The 19910-nt window shown below is 35.6% G+C and overlaps 1 protein-coding gene across 3 annotated transcripts in view; it reads right to left on the bottom strand.

Annotated features, from left to right (window-relative positions):
* Positions 1-19910, bottom strand: part of NCK1 (NCK adaptor protein 1) — an 87229-nt gene continuing 67319 nt past the window's right edge. For all 3 annotated transcript variants that reach the window (XM_045539124.1, XM_045539125.1, XM_045539131.1), the window contains 2 exons: positions 2932-3644; positions 1-629 (listed from right to left, as the gene is read on the bottom strand). In XM_045539124.1, coding sequence (XP_045395080.1) covers positions 435-629; positions 2932-3644 — 908 coding nt within the window. In that variant the 3' untranslated portion in view covers positions 1-434. The remainder of the gene's footprint in view (positions 630-2931; positions 3645-19910) is intronic.

Below are 19910 nucleotides of genomic sequence, written 5' to 3'. Positions count from 1 at the left end.
TTTTAGCATATGTCATATATAGATATAATAATTTTATAAGAAGAGAAATCATGACAGAAGTAATATGGTGCCTTTACAAGGAAATAAAGGAAAAGCAATAAAGGAATTCTTCCATAAAAAGACTTCAGATCTGCATTATTTGATTCTTTTTTCAAAATACAAAACCTTAACATTAGAAGCAAAGAAAAAAAATGGCAAAGAAAACAATAAAACAGAAGATCAAGGATAAGAATTGTTCTATGCAGATGCATCGCATTCATATTTATATATATATATGGGCTGAGTTATAATAAAAATACTTATGTATTACAGTCAATTCTCATATAGAGTTAGAAATAGCAATTTCCAATCATGCACGACTGGACCACCATTTTCTCAGTCTTCAATTACATGACAAATTAAAACTATGTAGCAGTCACTTCTGGTCATCAGTATCAGGACAAATGCTTGACAAGATATAATTTTTCTCCTTGTTCACTTGTAAAAATCGGTGCCTTTTTGTAATGTTCTACAAGTTCTTCCATGGTGCTGAATTTACGCTGCCCAATGCAGTAAACAGTCTCTTTTAGTTGGACTTTAAAATGCTTATTTTTCCCTTGTGCTTTTAGTGATACTGAGAAATCGTTTGGCTAAAAGAGAAAAAAACACATACAGTAAACATATTGAAAGCCATCTATGAGCATTTTTATATTAAAATAATAATAGCTAAAACTTGAGCATTTACTAAGTACCAGACACCATGCTAAATTATTTACATAGATTGTCTCCTTTACTCTTCAAAACAAACCCTTTTTACAGATGAGAAAATTGAGGCTCAGAGAAACTAAGTTGCCCAATATCAACTATCTAGTTAACAACAGAGCCAGGATTCAAACCGGTGTAGTCAAAAATCTCTTAATATCCGTGGCTCCCATGCCATACACCCACAACAAATCCTTTAGTTTAATATTTAAAGCACAAGATCTATCTTCTGTCAAGTCAAGCTACTGGAGAAACACATGAGAAAATCTAAGACATTCACCCCTTTTCAACTTGTAGCTAACAATAGCTATCTTAACCCTAACACTATGAATTCCTAAAAATGAAGGACATCTAAATGAGGAGTAATCTAACTCTAATGAGAGACCACAAACTCAAATGCTTACAAAAGATTAATGTAACCAAGTGTCAGAGTAGAAAGGTAGATGGGCAGAGGGAATGACAGTGTATGGCCAATCTAAAGGAAGTAGCCACTTCTCAGCTGTGATTGCTGCCTTGCAGGAACAGGGGCTCAATACTGGCAGGTCTTCCAACTTTAAATGGGAAGTCTAAAGTGTGAATTTTTATAATAAATCTACCAATATTTAAATATTGACAATGAATTTGAATATTTAAAAAACCACTGTGAAGGGGAAACAAAATATGCTTATTTGAGACTTCTACCTTAAAAATTATATTGCTAAAAATAATAGTATACTATATTTTTTTGGTTTGTTTTTTGATAGGATTTTGTTCTGTTGCCCAGGATGGAGTATAGTGGCATGATCATAGCTCATTGTAACCTTGATCTCCTGGGCTCCAGCAATCCTTCTGCCTCAGCCTCCAGAATAGCTGGAACTACAGGCACCCACAATCACACCCAGCTAATTTTTTATAGTTATTTTTCATAGAGACAGGGTCTTGCTATGTTGACCAGGCTGGTCTTGAATTATTGGCCTCAAAGTGATCCTCCCACCTCGGACTCCCAAAGAGCTGGGATTACAGGCATGACCTACCACACCTGGCCTTGTATTCTGGCTAATATCTATGCTTGATTACCCACAAGAAAATGCGTATTATTCTGCACTTAAGGTACTCTTTTTAACTGGGTGGGGTTTTTCCCCAAGGGCAATGAATGGGAGTGTTTTTTTTTCATTTTAACACTCTTCTAAACAGCCTATATCAACCCCCAAATCCTCTTTTTATACAATTACTCCCAAAGTTTCAAACAGTGGGCCAGATTAGGCATCTAACAGAAGATGGATTCTACCACTCTTCCCCACTATCAACCACCTGCTCTTCTGAGGAGTTAGGTACAGGCCCCATTTTTCTGAACTTCACATCAGGAAGTTCAATTAATCTTCCTCTGTCTCTGTCTCTCTTCCTCCTGCTCTCACACATTTTCTTCTTTCTTTCAACCTTTTGCACAATTACACATTCACTTTGGTATAACTACATTCACAGGAAGTCAACATTAATCATTATTTGATTAAGTGGAAAAACAGCAATATCCTATCAAGGAAAAAGAAAGGCCACTTTTAAGAAAATAAGTGTGACCAAATTCTAATATCCTAAACAGTACCCCAAATCACATAACTATATTTATACTTTAATTTTTAGGGTTTTATCATTTTATTGTTTACTAGTATTGCAATTTACCTTTTATTGCAAATGCATTTCAAACACAGAAAGTGTTAAAAATAGATTTTTGAGGTACATAATAAAGGTGTATTCTAATTTCCAAACAACTAATTTATGAAGAAACTTAATATTAATTAATTCAGGGATTTCCTATGTGATAAGGACTACAGTGATTATCTTCTTATACACTACATCCAACAGCAATTTAAGAAACGTTTCCCAGTTTAATTTACTGTATTTTTCTACTTTTAATGAAGAAGCCAATGTTCAATTTTCTCCATTTTTCAGTTTTACGCAACAGAAAATATTCCAAGAATGCAAAAACAACAGAACTAGACAAGACTAAATAATCTAGTGCAGTATTACTGCTACAGCTTTTATTCAAAATAGATACAATTGGAAAGAACACTGACTTTAGCTTCTGAACATTTGTGCTTATGTCCCAGCTTATTACCTGGTTGAACTTTAGGGAAGCCACTTAATCTCTCCAATCCTCTGTTTTTCTTTTTAATACCCAGAACTATTTGCATTTACCTCTGAAAATCAACTTACCGAAGATTCACTATCACGAATGAGGAAATCCCCCTCATGCCCTCTTTCATTTAATGCCATTTCTGCTTGATGCCTGGTGACTTTGCCGTAATACCAAGGATTGCCAGCAAACTTCCCAGTGAGTGATGGCCTAATGTAATCACACTGTGGAGGTGACGGTTCCAAATTTGAGGTTAATGGATTATTCTGCATAATGGTAACATAGTTTTTTGGCACCAGACCAACCATTCCATTGATCTTCCTGCATTTCCACCACTCTGGGTCATTTTCAGGTTTTTCAATAACATCCATTACATCTCCTTTCTCAAAATTAAGTTCTTCATCATTGGATGAGCTGAATGGGTAAAGAGCCTGTACCACATGCAACACTTGCCCAGTATTTAGGTTATTGACGACTGCTGCTAATTTCTCTGACAGAGAACCCACATGGTCACCCAAAGGACTGTCACCTTCTTCAGTTACATAGTTTGAAGGGAACCACCCAACTTGTCCATTGCAGCTACCCCGCCACCACCCATCACTGCATTTCTCCATGACGATCACCTTCGTCCCTTTTATCAATGATAATTCATCCTCCCTCTCAGCCATGTAGTTAAATTTCACATAAGCAGGCATGTTGAGGTCATAGAGACGTTCCCCTGGGTCAACAAAACTATCATCAGCTGGAGATGCAGAATCTGGTACACTAGGTTTTCTTTTCACCTTTCCAATACCTGTTTAAATAAAAAGGGGTAAATAAGAAGAGAATATAAGACAATGATTATCAAAAATCCCAATTTATTCAGTATTAACAAAGCATCTTCAACTCTGTATAGTTTTTATTAAGCCTTTAAACTTAGACAACAAATTCCTATGGGGTACAATCATGTTTTTGGAAATGAGATACAAATTCTTTTCATACCAAATGAAGATTTAATTTCCATTATTATATGACAGTTCATCTTCTTATTTTTTCTCTTGCCAAAGGCACTGAAATAACTACATAAAGTTGTTCTAAATCAGTGTATTTTCTCTTAAATATAGATTATTTCTCATAGCTACACCAAAATACGTAAAGGCTCCACCAAATCCATATTCCTCTTGTTTTTATTAACCTAGACTCTACAATTAGATGTACCAAAATAAGACAATAACTTAAATTAGAACTTGATATGCAATATAAAATTGTAGTTACATCTAGGTAATCTTCCCATTTGCTTTCTTAGTTCCCAGACCCAGGTAGCCCTATTTACCTCATGTTTATTTTAAAACAATATATTAAATATATTATCATTTACTGTTTGTCTCCCCACCCCCCAGATCCCCCATTCACACGTAACCTCTACAAGGATGGGGATTTTTGTTTACTTTGTTCACTTGTACAGTGCTTAGTACACAATAAATGCTCAATATATATTTGTTGAAAGAAATGAGAAAAATCACCAAATGGTACTATTAGCACAAATGCATGCTACATCAACTTCAGTCAGGCATTTTCACTGCTGCTCATTTCTTTGCACACGATTTTGTGCTGTGCTTCACCTAGAAAGCTGAGGTTTTCCTAGGTAAAACTTCTCAAATTCCTTCTCAGTCTCAAAACTCTCTCACTACCTTCACTCTTTCTTCACCCAAGTTTCCAAATCCTAATCTTTCTGCATTCTTAATATCATCTTTCCTGATCTTTTGAGACTCTTTGCCATCCTTGTTTCCCTCCTATCCTGTCCCATCCCTTTAATTGTCTAAAAATACTTGAATCTCTTCTCCCAAATAAAGTTACTTTAACTCTGCTACTCCTTTTAATACATTAACTGCCATGAGAGTTGTATTTAACTCAGGCTAGTTTTGAGCCCAGGGCCTTGTGAAGCATATGTAACTTACATATCTCTTCAGCTTGGGAGCCGTGAGAATTATTTTTCAAGTTGGCCATATAACTCATGCAAAGAAAACAATAAAAAATAACATATTTTTTATTAAATTAGAAAGGATCATTTTGTTTTTGAAGTTTTTATTCTATTTTCATAATAAAACACCATGGCCTCAAGGAAAAAAATTTTTTTTCTAGTGTCACAGTCAATGTATTAAACTGTACCATTCTTTATAAAGTTGTCTTCCCCTTTTTCCTCAACTTTTTCATCACTCATTCACACTCCTAACTTTATAATCTGATTCTCTATCTCTACCATTCTACCAAAACTACTCAATTAAAACCATTCTGATGAAAACTGTGGCATCTCCTTACTGCCAAATCAGTACCATTCAGTCCTCAGCCTTCTCAAATTCTCCATGCAGCAAACAGGATCACACATCACTCTCTCCATTATGTTTTTTCCCTCCTGACTTGTTTATATATTCTTGTGTGTCTCTCTGTGGCCTCCTCCAAACCTTGTTGTTATAAATTGCATTGTACTTGCTTATTTGCCTGTCTTTCTTAGTATGAGAGTGAACTTCCTCAGAGAATAAAACTAGATTCTTATTCTCTCATATCTCCAGTGCTCAGCAGTACCTACGTTGGTAATATGAACAAAGTGAATGTTTGCTGAACAAGTGAATGATTTCTTAGTTGAAAGTATTTTCCAAAATGCCATACTTGACCTTCTCTTCTAGTGTAAGAAAATCATATACTTTCATTTTCTGTAACTTCTGTTTAGAAGGTTCCCAGATCTCTTTGCAGCTCTCAGATCTTTCTGGAATCAAGCACTACAATTCTAATTGTCACCAGACACCCAAAGATTGTGCCATCAGCACCTCAAACCCATGTCCAGATAAAAATAATCCCTCCTATATGCATAAATTAACTTCTTCTCTCCCAATTTTCTTACTTCTGGTTAATGATATCTACATTCTAAAAAACCTCTACAGCAGGAGTAACATCACCAAAAATGGCAGAGTAGGGAAATCTAGGGCTTCATTCCGCCAAAAGGGCAATTAACAAGATCACAAATACTGTTAACTTTTGCAGAACTCTCAAATCTAGTAAAAAATGTACAAAATCTAGGGCACGGCTTGGTGAAGAAATTAGCTGCTGCTCTGCAGTAAAGAGAGTGTTGTGGCATCTTAAGTTGCCTGCATCCAGTCCCCTACAATCCAAGTCAGTGGTGGCTGTGAGGATTGCAACCTCAACTCCTAATGCCAGAGGGAGCAATACAGACCTTATTCTTAAGGGATCACGATCGCAGGTTTCAAGTTGTCTGGCTGCAAAGGCTTGGCTTCACCTGACTTGGAGCATTCCCAGGCCTAGGGAATATTCCTGGGTGGCTTTTGCCAAAATCATTTAATTGATGTAGCAGCCTGGGGCAACAGACAATCATTGGGACAAGGAACAGAGAGATGGAAAGGCTGGGCAGAAAAGGGATGGGAAAGGGACGGGGTAATAAGGGCTCTTAAAAGCACCTGTGTGTACTAGGGAATCAAGAAGGCCACACACATGGGCCAGGGCTGAACCAATGCTCAGGAAAGGCCCAGCAAAGACCTGAGAAAACCCTAAGCTTTCACCTCTGGCTGACCTTCAGCCTCTGAGCAAACAAAAAATGAAGGCTAAGGCAGAATTGTAAATAGCTTGGCTAAGCAGTAAAAGAGTATACCAACACAAAGCCTATCTATAAAGATGTGGAGAGTACTTTTTCTTTGTCTTTTGGCTCCAGGTGTTTAAAAAAACTGTCAAAACACTAGCTAACTACTAAGCAAATGGAACACAGACTTCAGTGGCCACACATGACTAAGAAAATAGACCTTACAAAAATAGTACAGAAAAATCACAGAACAAGCAAACAATAACCACCCTGATACAGTCTGGATATTTGTCCCCTCCAAATCTCATGTTGAAATTTGATCCCCAATATTGGAAGTGGGGCCTAAAGAGAGATGTTTGGGTCATGGGGGCAGATCCCTCACAAATGGCTCACTGCCATCCTCGAAGTAATGGTTGAGTTGTCAAGTTCTTGCTCTATTAGTTCCCATAAGAACTGACTGTTAAAGAGACCCTGGACAAGACACAGAAATAAAGGTATCCAAATTGGGAAAGAGGAGGTCAAACCATCACTTTTTGCTGACAATATGATCTTATATCTAGAAAACTCCAAAGACTCCTCCAAGAGACTCCTGGAATTGATAAATAAATCCAGCAAAGTCAAAGGTTACAAAATCAATGTACACAAACCAGTAGCATTCCTATACACCAATAATAGTCAAGCTGAGAGTCAAATCAAATACTCGAAACCATTCACAACAGCTACAAAGAAAATACCTATGAATATACTTAACCAAGGAGGTAAAAGATCTCTACAAAGAGAACTAAAAATCACTGAGGAAACAAATTGCAGATGATTTTGTTAAGCCTTAGGTCTAAGTCTTTTCCAAACAAATGGAAAAACATATCATGGTCATGGATCAGTGGAATCAACTTTGTTCAAATGGCCATACTACCCAAAGTGATTTACAAATTCAATGCAATCCTCATCAAAATATCAATCTCATCTTTCACAGATCTAGAAAAAATAGTTCTATGCTTCATTTGGAACCAGAAAAGAGCCAAAAAGGCCAATACAATCTTAAGCAAAAAGAACGAATCTGGAGACATCATATTACCAGACTTCAAACTGTACTACAAGGCTATAGTAACCAAAACAGAATGGTATTGGCACAAAAATAGACACACAGACCAACAGAACAGAGAACCCAGATATAAAACCATCCATGTGTAGCCAACTGATCTTTGACAAAGCAGACAACAATGTACACTGGGGAAAAGAAGCCCTAATTCAATAAATGGTGCTGGGAAAATTGAATAGCCCCATGCAAAAGAATGAAACAGGACGCTTGTCTCTCAGCACTCACAAAAAATAATTCAAGATGGATAAAAGACTTAGACCTAAGGCATGAAACCTTAAGAATTCTAAAAGAAAATGTTGGAAAAACTCTCCTAAATATCAGCCTAGGCAAGAATTTATGAAGAAGCCTCCAATGGCAATCACAGAACAAAAATAAATAAATGAGACCTGATTAAATCAAAAGCTTTTGCACAGCTAAGGAAATAATCAACAGAGCAAACAGACAACCTACAGAATGGGAGAAAATATTCACAAGCAATATATCCAATAGAGGGCTAATAATAAACATAATCTACAAAAAACCTCAAGCAAATCGGCAAGGAAAAAAAACAAGCAATCCCATTAAAAAGTGGGCAAAAGACATGAACAGAAGCTTTTCAGAAGAAGATAGACCAATAGCCAATAAACATATGAAAAAATGTTCAACATCATCAATCATCAGGGAAATGCAAATTAAAACCATAATGAAATATCACCTTACCCAAGTTAGTATGGCTTTTATTAAAAAGTTCAAAAACAACAGATGATAGCATGAATGCAGAGAGAAAGGAACACTTGTACATTGTTGGTGGGACTGCAAATTAGTGCAATCTCTATGGAAAACAGTTTGGAGATTTCTCAAAGAACTAAAAGTAGACCTGTCATTTGATTCAGCAATGCCACTACTGGGTATCTACCCAAAGGAAAAGAAGTCATTCTATCAAAAAGACACCTGCACTTGAATGTTCACTGCAGCACAACTCACAATTGCAAAGATGTGGAATCAATCCAAGTGCTCATCAATTCATGAGTGGTTTAACAAAATGTGGCGTATGTATACTATGGGATATTATTCACCCATGAAGGATGAATTAAGGCCTTTTGCAACAATTTGGATGGAACTGGAGACCATTATCCTAAGTGAAGTATCACATGAATGGAAAAACAAATACCATATGTATTTGCTATTAATTTGGAACTAACTGATGAGTACACATGTGCACAGAGGGAAATAAAATTCAATGGAAATCAAGCAGGGGGTGGGGGGAGGAGGGGATGGGCGAAAACCTACCTAACTGGTACAACGAACACTATCTCAGTGATGAGCACACTTATAACCCTGACTCAAGCATAACAAAATTGATATATGTAACCAAAAGCATTTATTCCACTGCAATATTTTGGGGGGAAAAAAAGAAAAATGTGAAAATGTGGTATATGTTACCATGCAGTACTACTCAGCCACCAAAAAAGAGTGAAATAATGTCTTTTGTAGCAACTTGGATGAAACTGGAGGCCATTATTCTAAGTGAAGTAACCCAGGAACAAAGAACCAAATACCACATGCTCTAGGATATAAGTGGGAGCTAAGTAATAGATATGCCTGGTCATACAGAGCAACTTAATGGACATTGGAGACTTGAGGAGGATGGTGGGAGAGGGGGTAGGATAAAAAATTACCTATTGGATACAATGTACACTATGCAGGTTACAGGTATATTAAGAGCCTAGACTTCTCCGTTATGTAATTCAGCCATGTAACAAAAAATACTTGTACCCCCTAAATCTATTGAAGTCTAGAAAGAATTCAAAAGAAAAAAAGATAGAGTGTGAGCGCACAAGCCTGGGGCCTCCTTCCCTCTTTCGCACACTTTCTTCCTCTCGTCATGTGACGCCTGCTCCCCTTTGCCTTCCACCATGAGTGAAAGCAGTCTGAGGTCCTCACCAAAAGCAGATGCTGGCACCATGCTTCTTGTACAGCCTACAGAATCGTAAGCCAAATAAACCTCTTTTCTTTATAAATTACCCAGCCTCAGGTATTCCTTTATAGCAATACAAAACAGACTAAGACACACTCATAACAAGATGCAAAAATAAACCCCAGGGAGGAGATGGAATCTGATGCTGAAAGGAAAAAACATCAGCCAAGAATTCTATAACCAGCAAAACTGTTCTTCAAAAGTGAAGGAGAAATTAAGACATTCCCAGAAAAACAAAAACTGAAGGAATTCATCACTATACTAGACCTGTGCTATAAGAAATGCTGAAATGAAAAGACACCAGACAGTAATCTGAAGTTATACGAATAAAGAACAATAGTAAAGGTAGCTACATATAGGTAAATACAAAATCCAGTAGTGCTGCATCTATTGTAAAATCCTCTTTTTTTCCCTAAATGATTTAAAATAAAAATGTATAAAACAAAAATTTCAAATCTAGGTTAATGGGCACACAATGCATAAAATGTATAAACATGAAGCTGCAAAGGAGCAGAGTTATGTATGCTACTGAAACTAAGTTGGTATTAACGCAAACTCCACTGTTAAAAACATTAGATGTTATTTTAATTTTAATCCCCATGCTAAGGGGAGATTCACTAAGGAAAATTTTAAAATATACAGAAAAAGAAATAAGAAGGGAAATAAAATAGTACATCAGAAAAAATAAATCACAAAAGAAGGCAGTAATAGAGGAACTGAGAAGAAATAAAGGTATAAGATTTACATTAACGGAAAACAAATAGCCGAACTGTACAAGTTCTTCATTATCAAATAATTATTTTAAATGTAAATGGTTTAAAAATAATATGATTCAACTGTTATCTACAAGACACTTTTAAAAAAAAAATTATTTTTAGAGAGATGGGGTCCTGCTTCGTCACTCAGACTGGAGTACAGTGGCATGATCATAGCTCATTGCAGCCTAAAGTAGTGGGGACTATAGGCATGCACCACCACTGCCTACATTTTTTTTTTTTTTTTTTTCAATTTTTGTAGACAGAGGGTCTCGCTATGTTGCGCAGGCTGGTCTTGAACTCCTGTGCCTCAAGTGACCCTCCTGTCTCAGCCTCCCAAAATGCTTGGATTATAGGCATGAGCTATTGCATCCAGCCAAAACACTCACTTTGGATAAAAAAATGCAAATAGGTTTGAAAGTGAAAGGATGAAAAAAGATATCCCATGTAAACGATAACCGAGAAAGCTGGGGTGGCTATGTAAATATTAGACAACATAGACTTAAAGACAACAGTTGTTACAGGGGACAAAAAAGGACATTATATATTGATAAAAGGATCAATCTATCAAGAAGTGTTAGCAAGTACAAATATATACACAGCTAAAAACAGAGCCTCAAGACATATAAAGCAAAATCTGACAGAATTAAAGGAAGAAATACAGTTCTACAATATAGTTGGAGACATCAATATCCCACTTTCAATAATGGAGAGAACTAAATAAAAGATCATTAAGGAAATAGAGGACATGAACATACAATAAACCAACTAGATCTAACAGACATATGTATGTATATAGAGAGAACATTCCATCAAACAACAGCAGAATACATGACACACTTTATTCTCAAGTGCACACAAAACATTCTGCAGGACAGACCATATGTTAGGTCACAAAACAAGCCTAAATAAATCTGAATTTGAAATCATACAAAGTATCTTCTCTGACCATAATGGAATGAACCCAGAAATCAACAGCAGAAAGAACTGCAAAATTCAAAAATATGTGAAAATTAATCAATATACCCTTAAACAACCAGTGGATTACAAAGAAATTTCAAGTGAGATTACAGAATACTTTCAGACAAATGAATATGAAAATACAACATTCTAAAACCTACAGGATGCAGCAAGAGCAGTGCTCAGAGGGAAATTATAGTTCTAAAAGCTTACATAAAAAAAATCTCAATCAACAACTTAAATTTACAATTTAAGGAACTAGAAAAAGAACTAAACCCAAAGCTAGCAGAAGGAAGAAAATAATAAAAATTACAGCAGATATTTGATTTCTCATAAGAGCTGACATAAAATTAAAAAAAAAATACAACAGATATACATAAAAGAGAACAGAAAACAACAGTGGGAATGAACAAAACCACAACTTGGTTATTTGACAATATCAGGAAAACTGAACAATCTTTAGCTAGACTGACCAAAAAGACAGGGGATGGGAAGGGGGGAGAGGGAAGACTCAGATTACTAAAAATCAGAAATGAAGTAGGAATACTTCTACAGACCTTACAGAAATTTTGAAAAAGAAATACTATAAACAACTGTATGCCAACAAATTAGTTAACCTGGATGAAAAAAGATCAATCCAAGAAACAAATAACCAAAACTGACTCAGTAGGAAATAGAAAATTTGAACAGACATCTAACAAGTAAAAGAGCGAATCAGTAATCAAAAATCTTTCAACAAAGAAAAGCCCAGGACCAGATGATTTCACTGGTGAATTCTACCAAACATTTAAAGAACTAACATCAATGCTTCTCAAACTTTTCCAAAAAGTTACTAATTCATTCTATGAAGCCAGCATTACCCTGAATACCAAAGCTATAACAAGAAAACTACTAATATCACTTATAAATATAGATGCAAAAATCCTCAACAAAGTTCAGCTGATTCTCATTATTTGAAGTAGTTACGTTCCATAAAGTTACCATAAATACTAAATTAGCAAATTCTGAACTACTGCTCCTGGAGGAAGTATAGGGTTAGCCTCTATTTACACTACTGTCAACCAATCACTATACAACCTTGTTTTATGCCTGTTTCTTTTTAAAGACATTTTATTTAATATAAATTATGATTTATTAACATTGAACTTACAACTAAAATCACTATAACTCATGCCTGAATGAAGCTTATCTAACATATTTTTCCATAAGGCAAATCACAGCTTTCTTACATTTAAAAACACTAGACAACACTTCAACACTATGGCTGGTGGCCATCTTAAACAGCAAAGTCATCAATAAAATGAACAAAAATGCAAAAACACTGCACTAAGTAGATTGCAAAAAGGACACTTGTTTACAGTATGAGAGGTGAAACAAGAAGGCAGAGCATCACCTCAATTGGGAATGTGCACATCAGACAACTCAAGTTTTTTGCCACACTGAGCATGTACACAAAAGCACTGTGAGTATCAATTTTGGGCTTACAAATAAATTTCATCAAGTAGGTGAATTCACAAAAACAAAATCTGTGAAAAATAAAGATCACCTCTACTAGAAAACCAAATCCAGCAAGCATATTAAAAGAATTGCACATCATGACTAAGTGGGATTTACGCAAGGGTGGTTCAACATCTGAAAATCAATGTAACATACCACATTAGCAGAATGAAGGGGAACTATAATCACCTTAATTGATGCAGAAAAAGCACTGGACAAAATCCAAAAGCCTTTCATGATAAAAACACTGAGCAAACTAGGATTAAAAGGAAATTTCCTCAACATAAAGAACATTTGTGAAAAACCCACAGCTAACATCACAATTAATGGGGAAAGACAAAGCAAGGTTGCCCACCCTCTTCCACCACTTATATTTAACACTGTACTGGAAGCGCTGAGCAAAAAGAAAAAAAAAGTATTCTAACTGGAAAAGAAGAAGTAAAATGATCTTTATTCACAGATGACATGGACTTACAAACAGAAAATCCTAAAGAATCCACACATCATACATACACACAAACAAAACTGTTAGAATAAATTTTAGCAAAGTTGCAAGATATAAGATCAACTGCATTACTATATACTAGCAATGAACAATTCAAAGAGGAAATTAAGAAAACAATTCCATTTATAATAGCATTAAAAAGAACAAAATACATAGGAATAAATTTAACAAAGGAAGTATAAGACTTGTATACTAAACTATAAAACATTGCTGAAAAAATTAAAGTCCTAAATAAATGGAAGGACATTCTGTGTTAGATGGCAATATTATCCAAAGCAGTCCACAGATTCAATGCAATCCTTATCAAAGTTCAGCAGCTGATTCTAAAATTCATACAGAACTGCAAGGGACCCCAAGTAGCCAAAACAATCCTGAAAAAGGAAAACCAAGTGGGAGGACTCATCCTTTCTGATTTCAAAACTTACTACAGTAACCAACAGTGTAGTACTGGCATATAGACAGATACACAGACCAATGAAACAGAATTCAGAGTCTTAAAATAAACCGATACCTCTATAGTCAATTGATTTTCATCAAGGATGCCAAGACCATTCAATGGGAGGAAAGAACACTCTCTTCAACAAATCGTACTGGGATAAATGGATATCCACACACAAAAGAATGAAGTTGGACTCTTATTCAGGTCATATATAATAATTAACTTAAAATGGATGAATGTCTCAGAAGAAAAGACAGGAGTAAACATCCATGACCTTGGATTTGGCAATGGATTCTCAGATAGATATTGACAACAAAAGTACAAGCAACCAAAAAAAAAAAAAATCAACTGTACTTCATTAAAACTAAAAAACATTTGTGCACAGGACACTATCAAGAAAGCAAAAAGATAATCTATAGAGTTAGAACAGAACATTTATAAATCACAATTCAGATAAAGGTCTAGTGTCAAGAACATATAAACAACTCTTAGAAAACAAAATTCAAAAGTGAACAAAAGACTTGAATAAAAACCATTTTTCCAACAAAGATATACAAATGGCTTATAGGCACACGAGAAGATGTTCAACATCATTAGTCATTAGAGAAATGCAAATCAAAACCACAATGAGATACTATCTTACACCCACTAGGATGGCTATAAACAAAAAAATATCTTTTAAAAAAGGGAAAATGTAAGTGTTGGCACAATGTGGAGAAATTGGAACCCTCTTACAATGCTGGCTGGAATGTAAAGTACTGCAACCACTGTAGAAAACAGTTTGACAGTTCCTTAAAAGGTAAAACAGAATTACTATATGATATAGCAACTCCACTAAGAGTTGGCATACACCCACAAGAACTGAAAATAGATATTCAAACAAATATTTATATGTGAATGTTCATAGCAACACTATTCATAACAACTGAACTGTGAAAACAACCTGAACGTCCATCCATCAACAGACGAATGGTAAACAAAATGTGGTATATAAATATTAGGTCATTAAATATGAAATGTCCAATTTCCAATCCAAAGTGTAGTTTACTATATCTCAAACAAGAAGCAGTACAATTAATCAAAGTATGTGCCTAAACTATCGACACAGTTTTGCCATCTTCATGGTAGCTTGTTTATGCCAGCAGTACAGAAGGCTGGAGAGTGAGTGGTGATGAAATCACAAAAGGCATTTCCCACAGCTTGTGGAGAATTGAATATTTTTCCTTGTAAGAAGTGGTCGGTCCAAAGCCTGGAAGAAGTGGCAGTCAGTTGGAGCAAGGTCTGGTGAATACGGTGGATGACAGAGACATTCCAAGTCCGGCCTCTGTAGTTTGAGCAGCATTGTTTGTGTGACACATGGTCAAGTGTCGTCTTGAAAGAAGATTGGCCTGTCTCTGTTGACCAATCTTGGCTGCTTAATCACAAGCATCCTTCTCATTTCGTCCAACTGGTTGCAGTAGACGTCACTGTAATCGATTGAGCAGGTTTTCATGAAGCTGTAGTGGATAATACCATTGCAGGACCACCAAACAGACACCATTAGCTTTTTTGTATGAATATTTGGTTTTCGACTGTTTTGGCACTTCATCTTTATCCAACCATTGTGCTGAATGCTTGCGATTATTAAAAAGAATCCATTTTTCATCACACACAACAATATGGTGTAGAAATGGTTTGCCTTTATGTCTTGACAGCAAAAAAGGGCAAGCTTTGAGACAATTTCTCTACTGATACTCGTTTAACTCATGCAGAACCCATCCATCCAGCTTCTTTACCTTGCTGATTTGTTTCCAATGGGCCAATATTCTTGGAATAGTAACGTCAAACCTTGCTGCTAATTTCATGCATATGTTTAGATGGATTTGCTTCCACTACAGCTTTCAGCTCATCATTATCCACCTTAGTCTCAGGTCGCCCATGTGGCTCATTTTCAATATTAAAATCACCAGAACAGAACTCAAACCATGGATATCCTATGCGTTCATTAGCCACATCCTTCTAAAACACTTTGTCGATATTTCAAGCTGTCTGCGCTGCACTGGTTCCACAACAGAACTCATATTCAAAAATAACACAAACTGTTGACTTGTCCATGGTTTCACAAAAATTGCTCTTAAAAAAATATGAAAGACAATAACAAGCCAAAATGTGCATCTGAAAGACTGAGGATTTACCTTCACAATAAACATAAAACAAGAAGTGTCAAAGTGAAACGTCAGAGATATAAAATGTCAAACTTAGTACTTAAGGAAATTGGGCATTTCATACTTAATAACCTAATATAATGGAATAGTATTCAGCCATAAAAGGGAAGAAGTACTGATACATGCTACAACATGGATAAACTGAGAAATATTATGCTAAATGAAATAAGCCAGACACAAAAGGCCACATATTGATAATTCCACTTATATGAACTATCCAAAATTGGTAAATCCATAGAGACAGAAAGCAGATTAGTGATTGCCAGGGGCTGAAGGGAGTGAGGAATGGGGAGTGACTATTTAATGGGTTTCCTTTTATGGTGATGAAAACATTTTGGAATTAGAAGTGATGGTTGTACAACACTGTTAATATACTCAGAATCACTGTATTATGTACTTTCAAATGGTTAATTCTACGTTATATGAATTTTACCTCAAAAAAAATTTTTTGAAGAGTCTTAAGTCCTCGGAATCATCTTTTATCTCCTTATTGCCCACACTTTCCATTCCCACTATGGTTGCTCTAGTTCAGGCCTATTATGTTGTACCTGAGCCTTTACTGCCCTCTAGTTTCCTTACTATCTAATCTCTCCCTCATTTAATCCATCATCCATATCAACCAGTCTAATCTTTCTATAAATACAGCTGTAATCACATGACATCCCTGCTCAAAAGCCAATACTGCCTCTACATTGTCTATCAAATTAAGAGAAATACTCTGCCTAGAATCTACTGTCCTCTCTAGAATGTCCACAGCCTTCCTTTATAGGTTTATGGTATAGACTACTGAAGAAAAGCATAGAGCTTGAATCAGACTTTGGGTTCCAATCCCAGCTCTACCACTTACTAACTATGGCATTTTGAACAAACTCTTACTTTTCTGAGCTTACAAATGGAGAAAATAGCATTTATCTCATAAGATTGTTTTTGAGAATTGAATAAAATAAAGTAACAGCATAGTATGTATAATAAGTGCTAAATAAAAGCATCCTAGCATAAGGCCCCAAATCAAAACTACTCTAAATTTTAATAAAAATGGGCCAGTCAAAATCTCTGGAATAAAGTTTCCACTTTTATGACTTAGTTTATCTTGTTTGCTAGTTTCTTCCCAAAACCTTAGTAAAACTCCTTCCACTCAAAAATCTACACATTTAAGAAGTACCATTTTAAGCAATAACTTTATTTTATTAAACTTCCTGCCTCAGGTTTCTCAATATCCTTCATTTCCAACTCCTACCCCCAATAATGTATAAGTTCTCCTTCTTAAACACCCAAGCACCTTGTACTTCTGAGGTACCTGTATTATAATTCTTCCTGTGTTTGTCTCTTAAGCTTATCTACTACAGCAAAAGCTCCAAAGAAGAACATTCTAAGTCTCATTGATCTTTTGAATTTCCTACGCCATCCAGAACTGTGCACACAGCAGATTCTCAATAAATATTTGTTAAATTGAGTAAAATTGAATGATATAAGCAAATACAAAAAAATTTAAGCCTGAAAATAAAGATTAATTTCAAAATGATTTTTTAAAAAATCCTGAAAAAGATAATGTCTAAAACTAATTATACATTGTCAGAAAAAAAATGAAGAATTTTGAAACAGACCCAATAATTAAAGTCCCAAGTGAGAAAACACCAAGAATAACGTATTTTAATCTTAGAGGCCAGAACTATTTCAGGAAAAGAACATATAGAATAGCTTAAAATATATTTTCTATGTAACAGAAAATCCTCTGTGATCTCTCTTGTTAGCATGTCTTCAACCCCATACATGTTCTCCCTTAACATACTGATGCTAAAACTAATGCTACAGCCATATCAAGCTCCTCAGAGTTACCAAAAACCGGTGTTCTTTCAAGGCTGAGCCTTGCACATGATATTTTTCTGCCTAAAACACTTCTTATCCTCATCCTCCAAGACTTAGGCCTGTATTTGCTCACTGAAGATTTCCCTTTCTCTCCTTAAAACAGAGTTGATACATTCCTCCTTTGTGCCATTACTACTCTTCATAAATATCTTTACTATAATACCTAACCCTGTTTACCAAAATCTTTCTTGAGATCAAGCACCAGGTTTTTAATCACATCTCTATCCCCAGTGCCAGGCCCATATTAAATATTCCATTAATGTTTATCATGTGAATGACTGAACAAATGTATGCATAATCGGTAGGTTTACTATTCTCCCCTGAATACAACTCTTCGCGAAGGGCCTGTTTATTGTCCTTTGTTTCTATTGCTAGAAAATGGTCCTTTTAATCTACTATCATCAATGAGAATAGATGAAAAGTACTTTACAAAGTTATACAAACATAAAGTAATAATACTTTTGGGTTTCTCAATTATGTTATAATCAGCAACAATTATATTCTTTCATAAATTTCTCTCTGATCAATGTTTTAGCTTTTCTAAATTCTTCCTTAGTCTATTCAGGATACTATAACAAAAATACCATAAACTGGGTAACTTATAAACGAGAGAAATTTATTTCTCACAGTTCTGGTCACTGAGAAGTCCAAGTTCAAGGCGTCAGCAGATTCTGTCTGGTAAGGGCCCATTTCTCATAGATGGCACCTTCTTGGCTAAGTCCTCACACGGTGGAAGGGGCAAACAAGTTCCCTTGGGCTTCTTACATAAGGGCACCAATCCCATTCATGAGGACTCTGCTCTCATGGCCTAGTCACCTCCCAAAGGTCTCACCTCTTAATGTCATCATATTGGTGACTAGGTTTCAAGCTATGAATTTTGGGGGGCACAAGCATTCAGACCATAGCACTTCCCCATCTCACACAGTTAGTTTACCACAATCCTCCTAACCTCAATTAGTACTTTTTGCATCAAATTGTTCTAATCCATTGCTTACCTAATTCTTTCTCTACTCTTTATTCATAAATGATTCACTATGAAAACTTTAACAAAAGAGATACAGGTTTTAATTTTAGTCCTGCTACTGGTTGTGTAATCTTAGTCAAGTTATTTAATTTCCTTTAAACTCCAGTTTCCTTGGTTGTGAAATGGTGGTGTGTAGTAATTACCTACATCATAAAATTTTTTGTAAAGAATTTTAAAAACTGTGTATGTAAAGCACTTAGCACAGTACATAGTACCCAGCACATAGCAGGCACTTAATCAATGGTAGTTATTACTTTCCTACCTCCTAGTGTGTCTAGTATTAAAGTTTCAAAATTACTTAAACCTTTTTATTGCATTATATTGCTAGACTTGGCTGTAGTTGGGAAGGAAATACTCAGATTTAATCACTGAGCGGGTGCACAATTCTGAGGCAGTCAATTTCTTTTATCATTACACGAGCACGCACGTGTGTGCGCGTGCGTGTGTGGTGTGTTTAAAGAGTTAGTATAGCTTCAGATCATCTCATTACTACCCACTGTTCTTACTTCCCTGTTCCTATAGAACTGTTTCTTAATTAGAACAATGCATTATAAATACAAGACTTTTTAAGAACCTAGTTAAGCATTGTGAACATTCCTTCCTTGTGTCATAGCTGTCCTCTTCCTGAGGCAAATCTCTGTACCCATAACTATTCCTTCTGTAATCTGGTTTCCACATCCTTGATATTCCAGATGCCAGTGTTTGGAAGCATCCAAGTTTCTCAATACCATTGTTTAAAAAATATCCAAAGAGGATAAGCTACATCGTGTTTTATTTGGCCAACACACACACACAAGGGAGTTATTGCATCATTTCACCAGAATACCTCACAGACTTGAATCAGTGCCATCACGGGCTGTGTTGAGACTTTAGTACCTACATTACCACAACAGTTCTTACTGAGTCTTCTAACTTATGTAAACTGCTACCAGGCTAGGTTATCACTGATCTTTTCAATTTCTTTTAAAAACTTTATGCAGGACTTTACATTATTGTCTGTTCCCATTCATCTGGTTTATTTCTATCTTGATTTTTAGTTTCCAAATGTATTTCAAACCCAATATATATTTATTAGTTATTGCTTCCAGCATGAGGTCTTCCTTACTTTACGTACATCATTTTTCCTTCATCTAAATCACTGAGTAAATGTCCAAGAGAATGGGGTCAAAGAAAGTACTACTGCTT

The sequence above is a fragment of the Lemur catta genome, chromosome 1 (genome assembly GCF_020740605.2).
Source record: "Lemur catta isolate mLemCat1 chromosome 1, mLemCat1.pri, whole genome shotgun sequence".
NCBI classification, from domain to species: domain Eukaryota; kingdom Metazoa; phylum Chordata; class Mammalia; order Primates; family Lemuridae; genus Lemur; species Lemur catta.
This window is presented reverse-complemented; position numbering and strand designations above follow the sequence as displayed.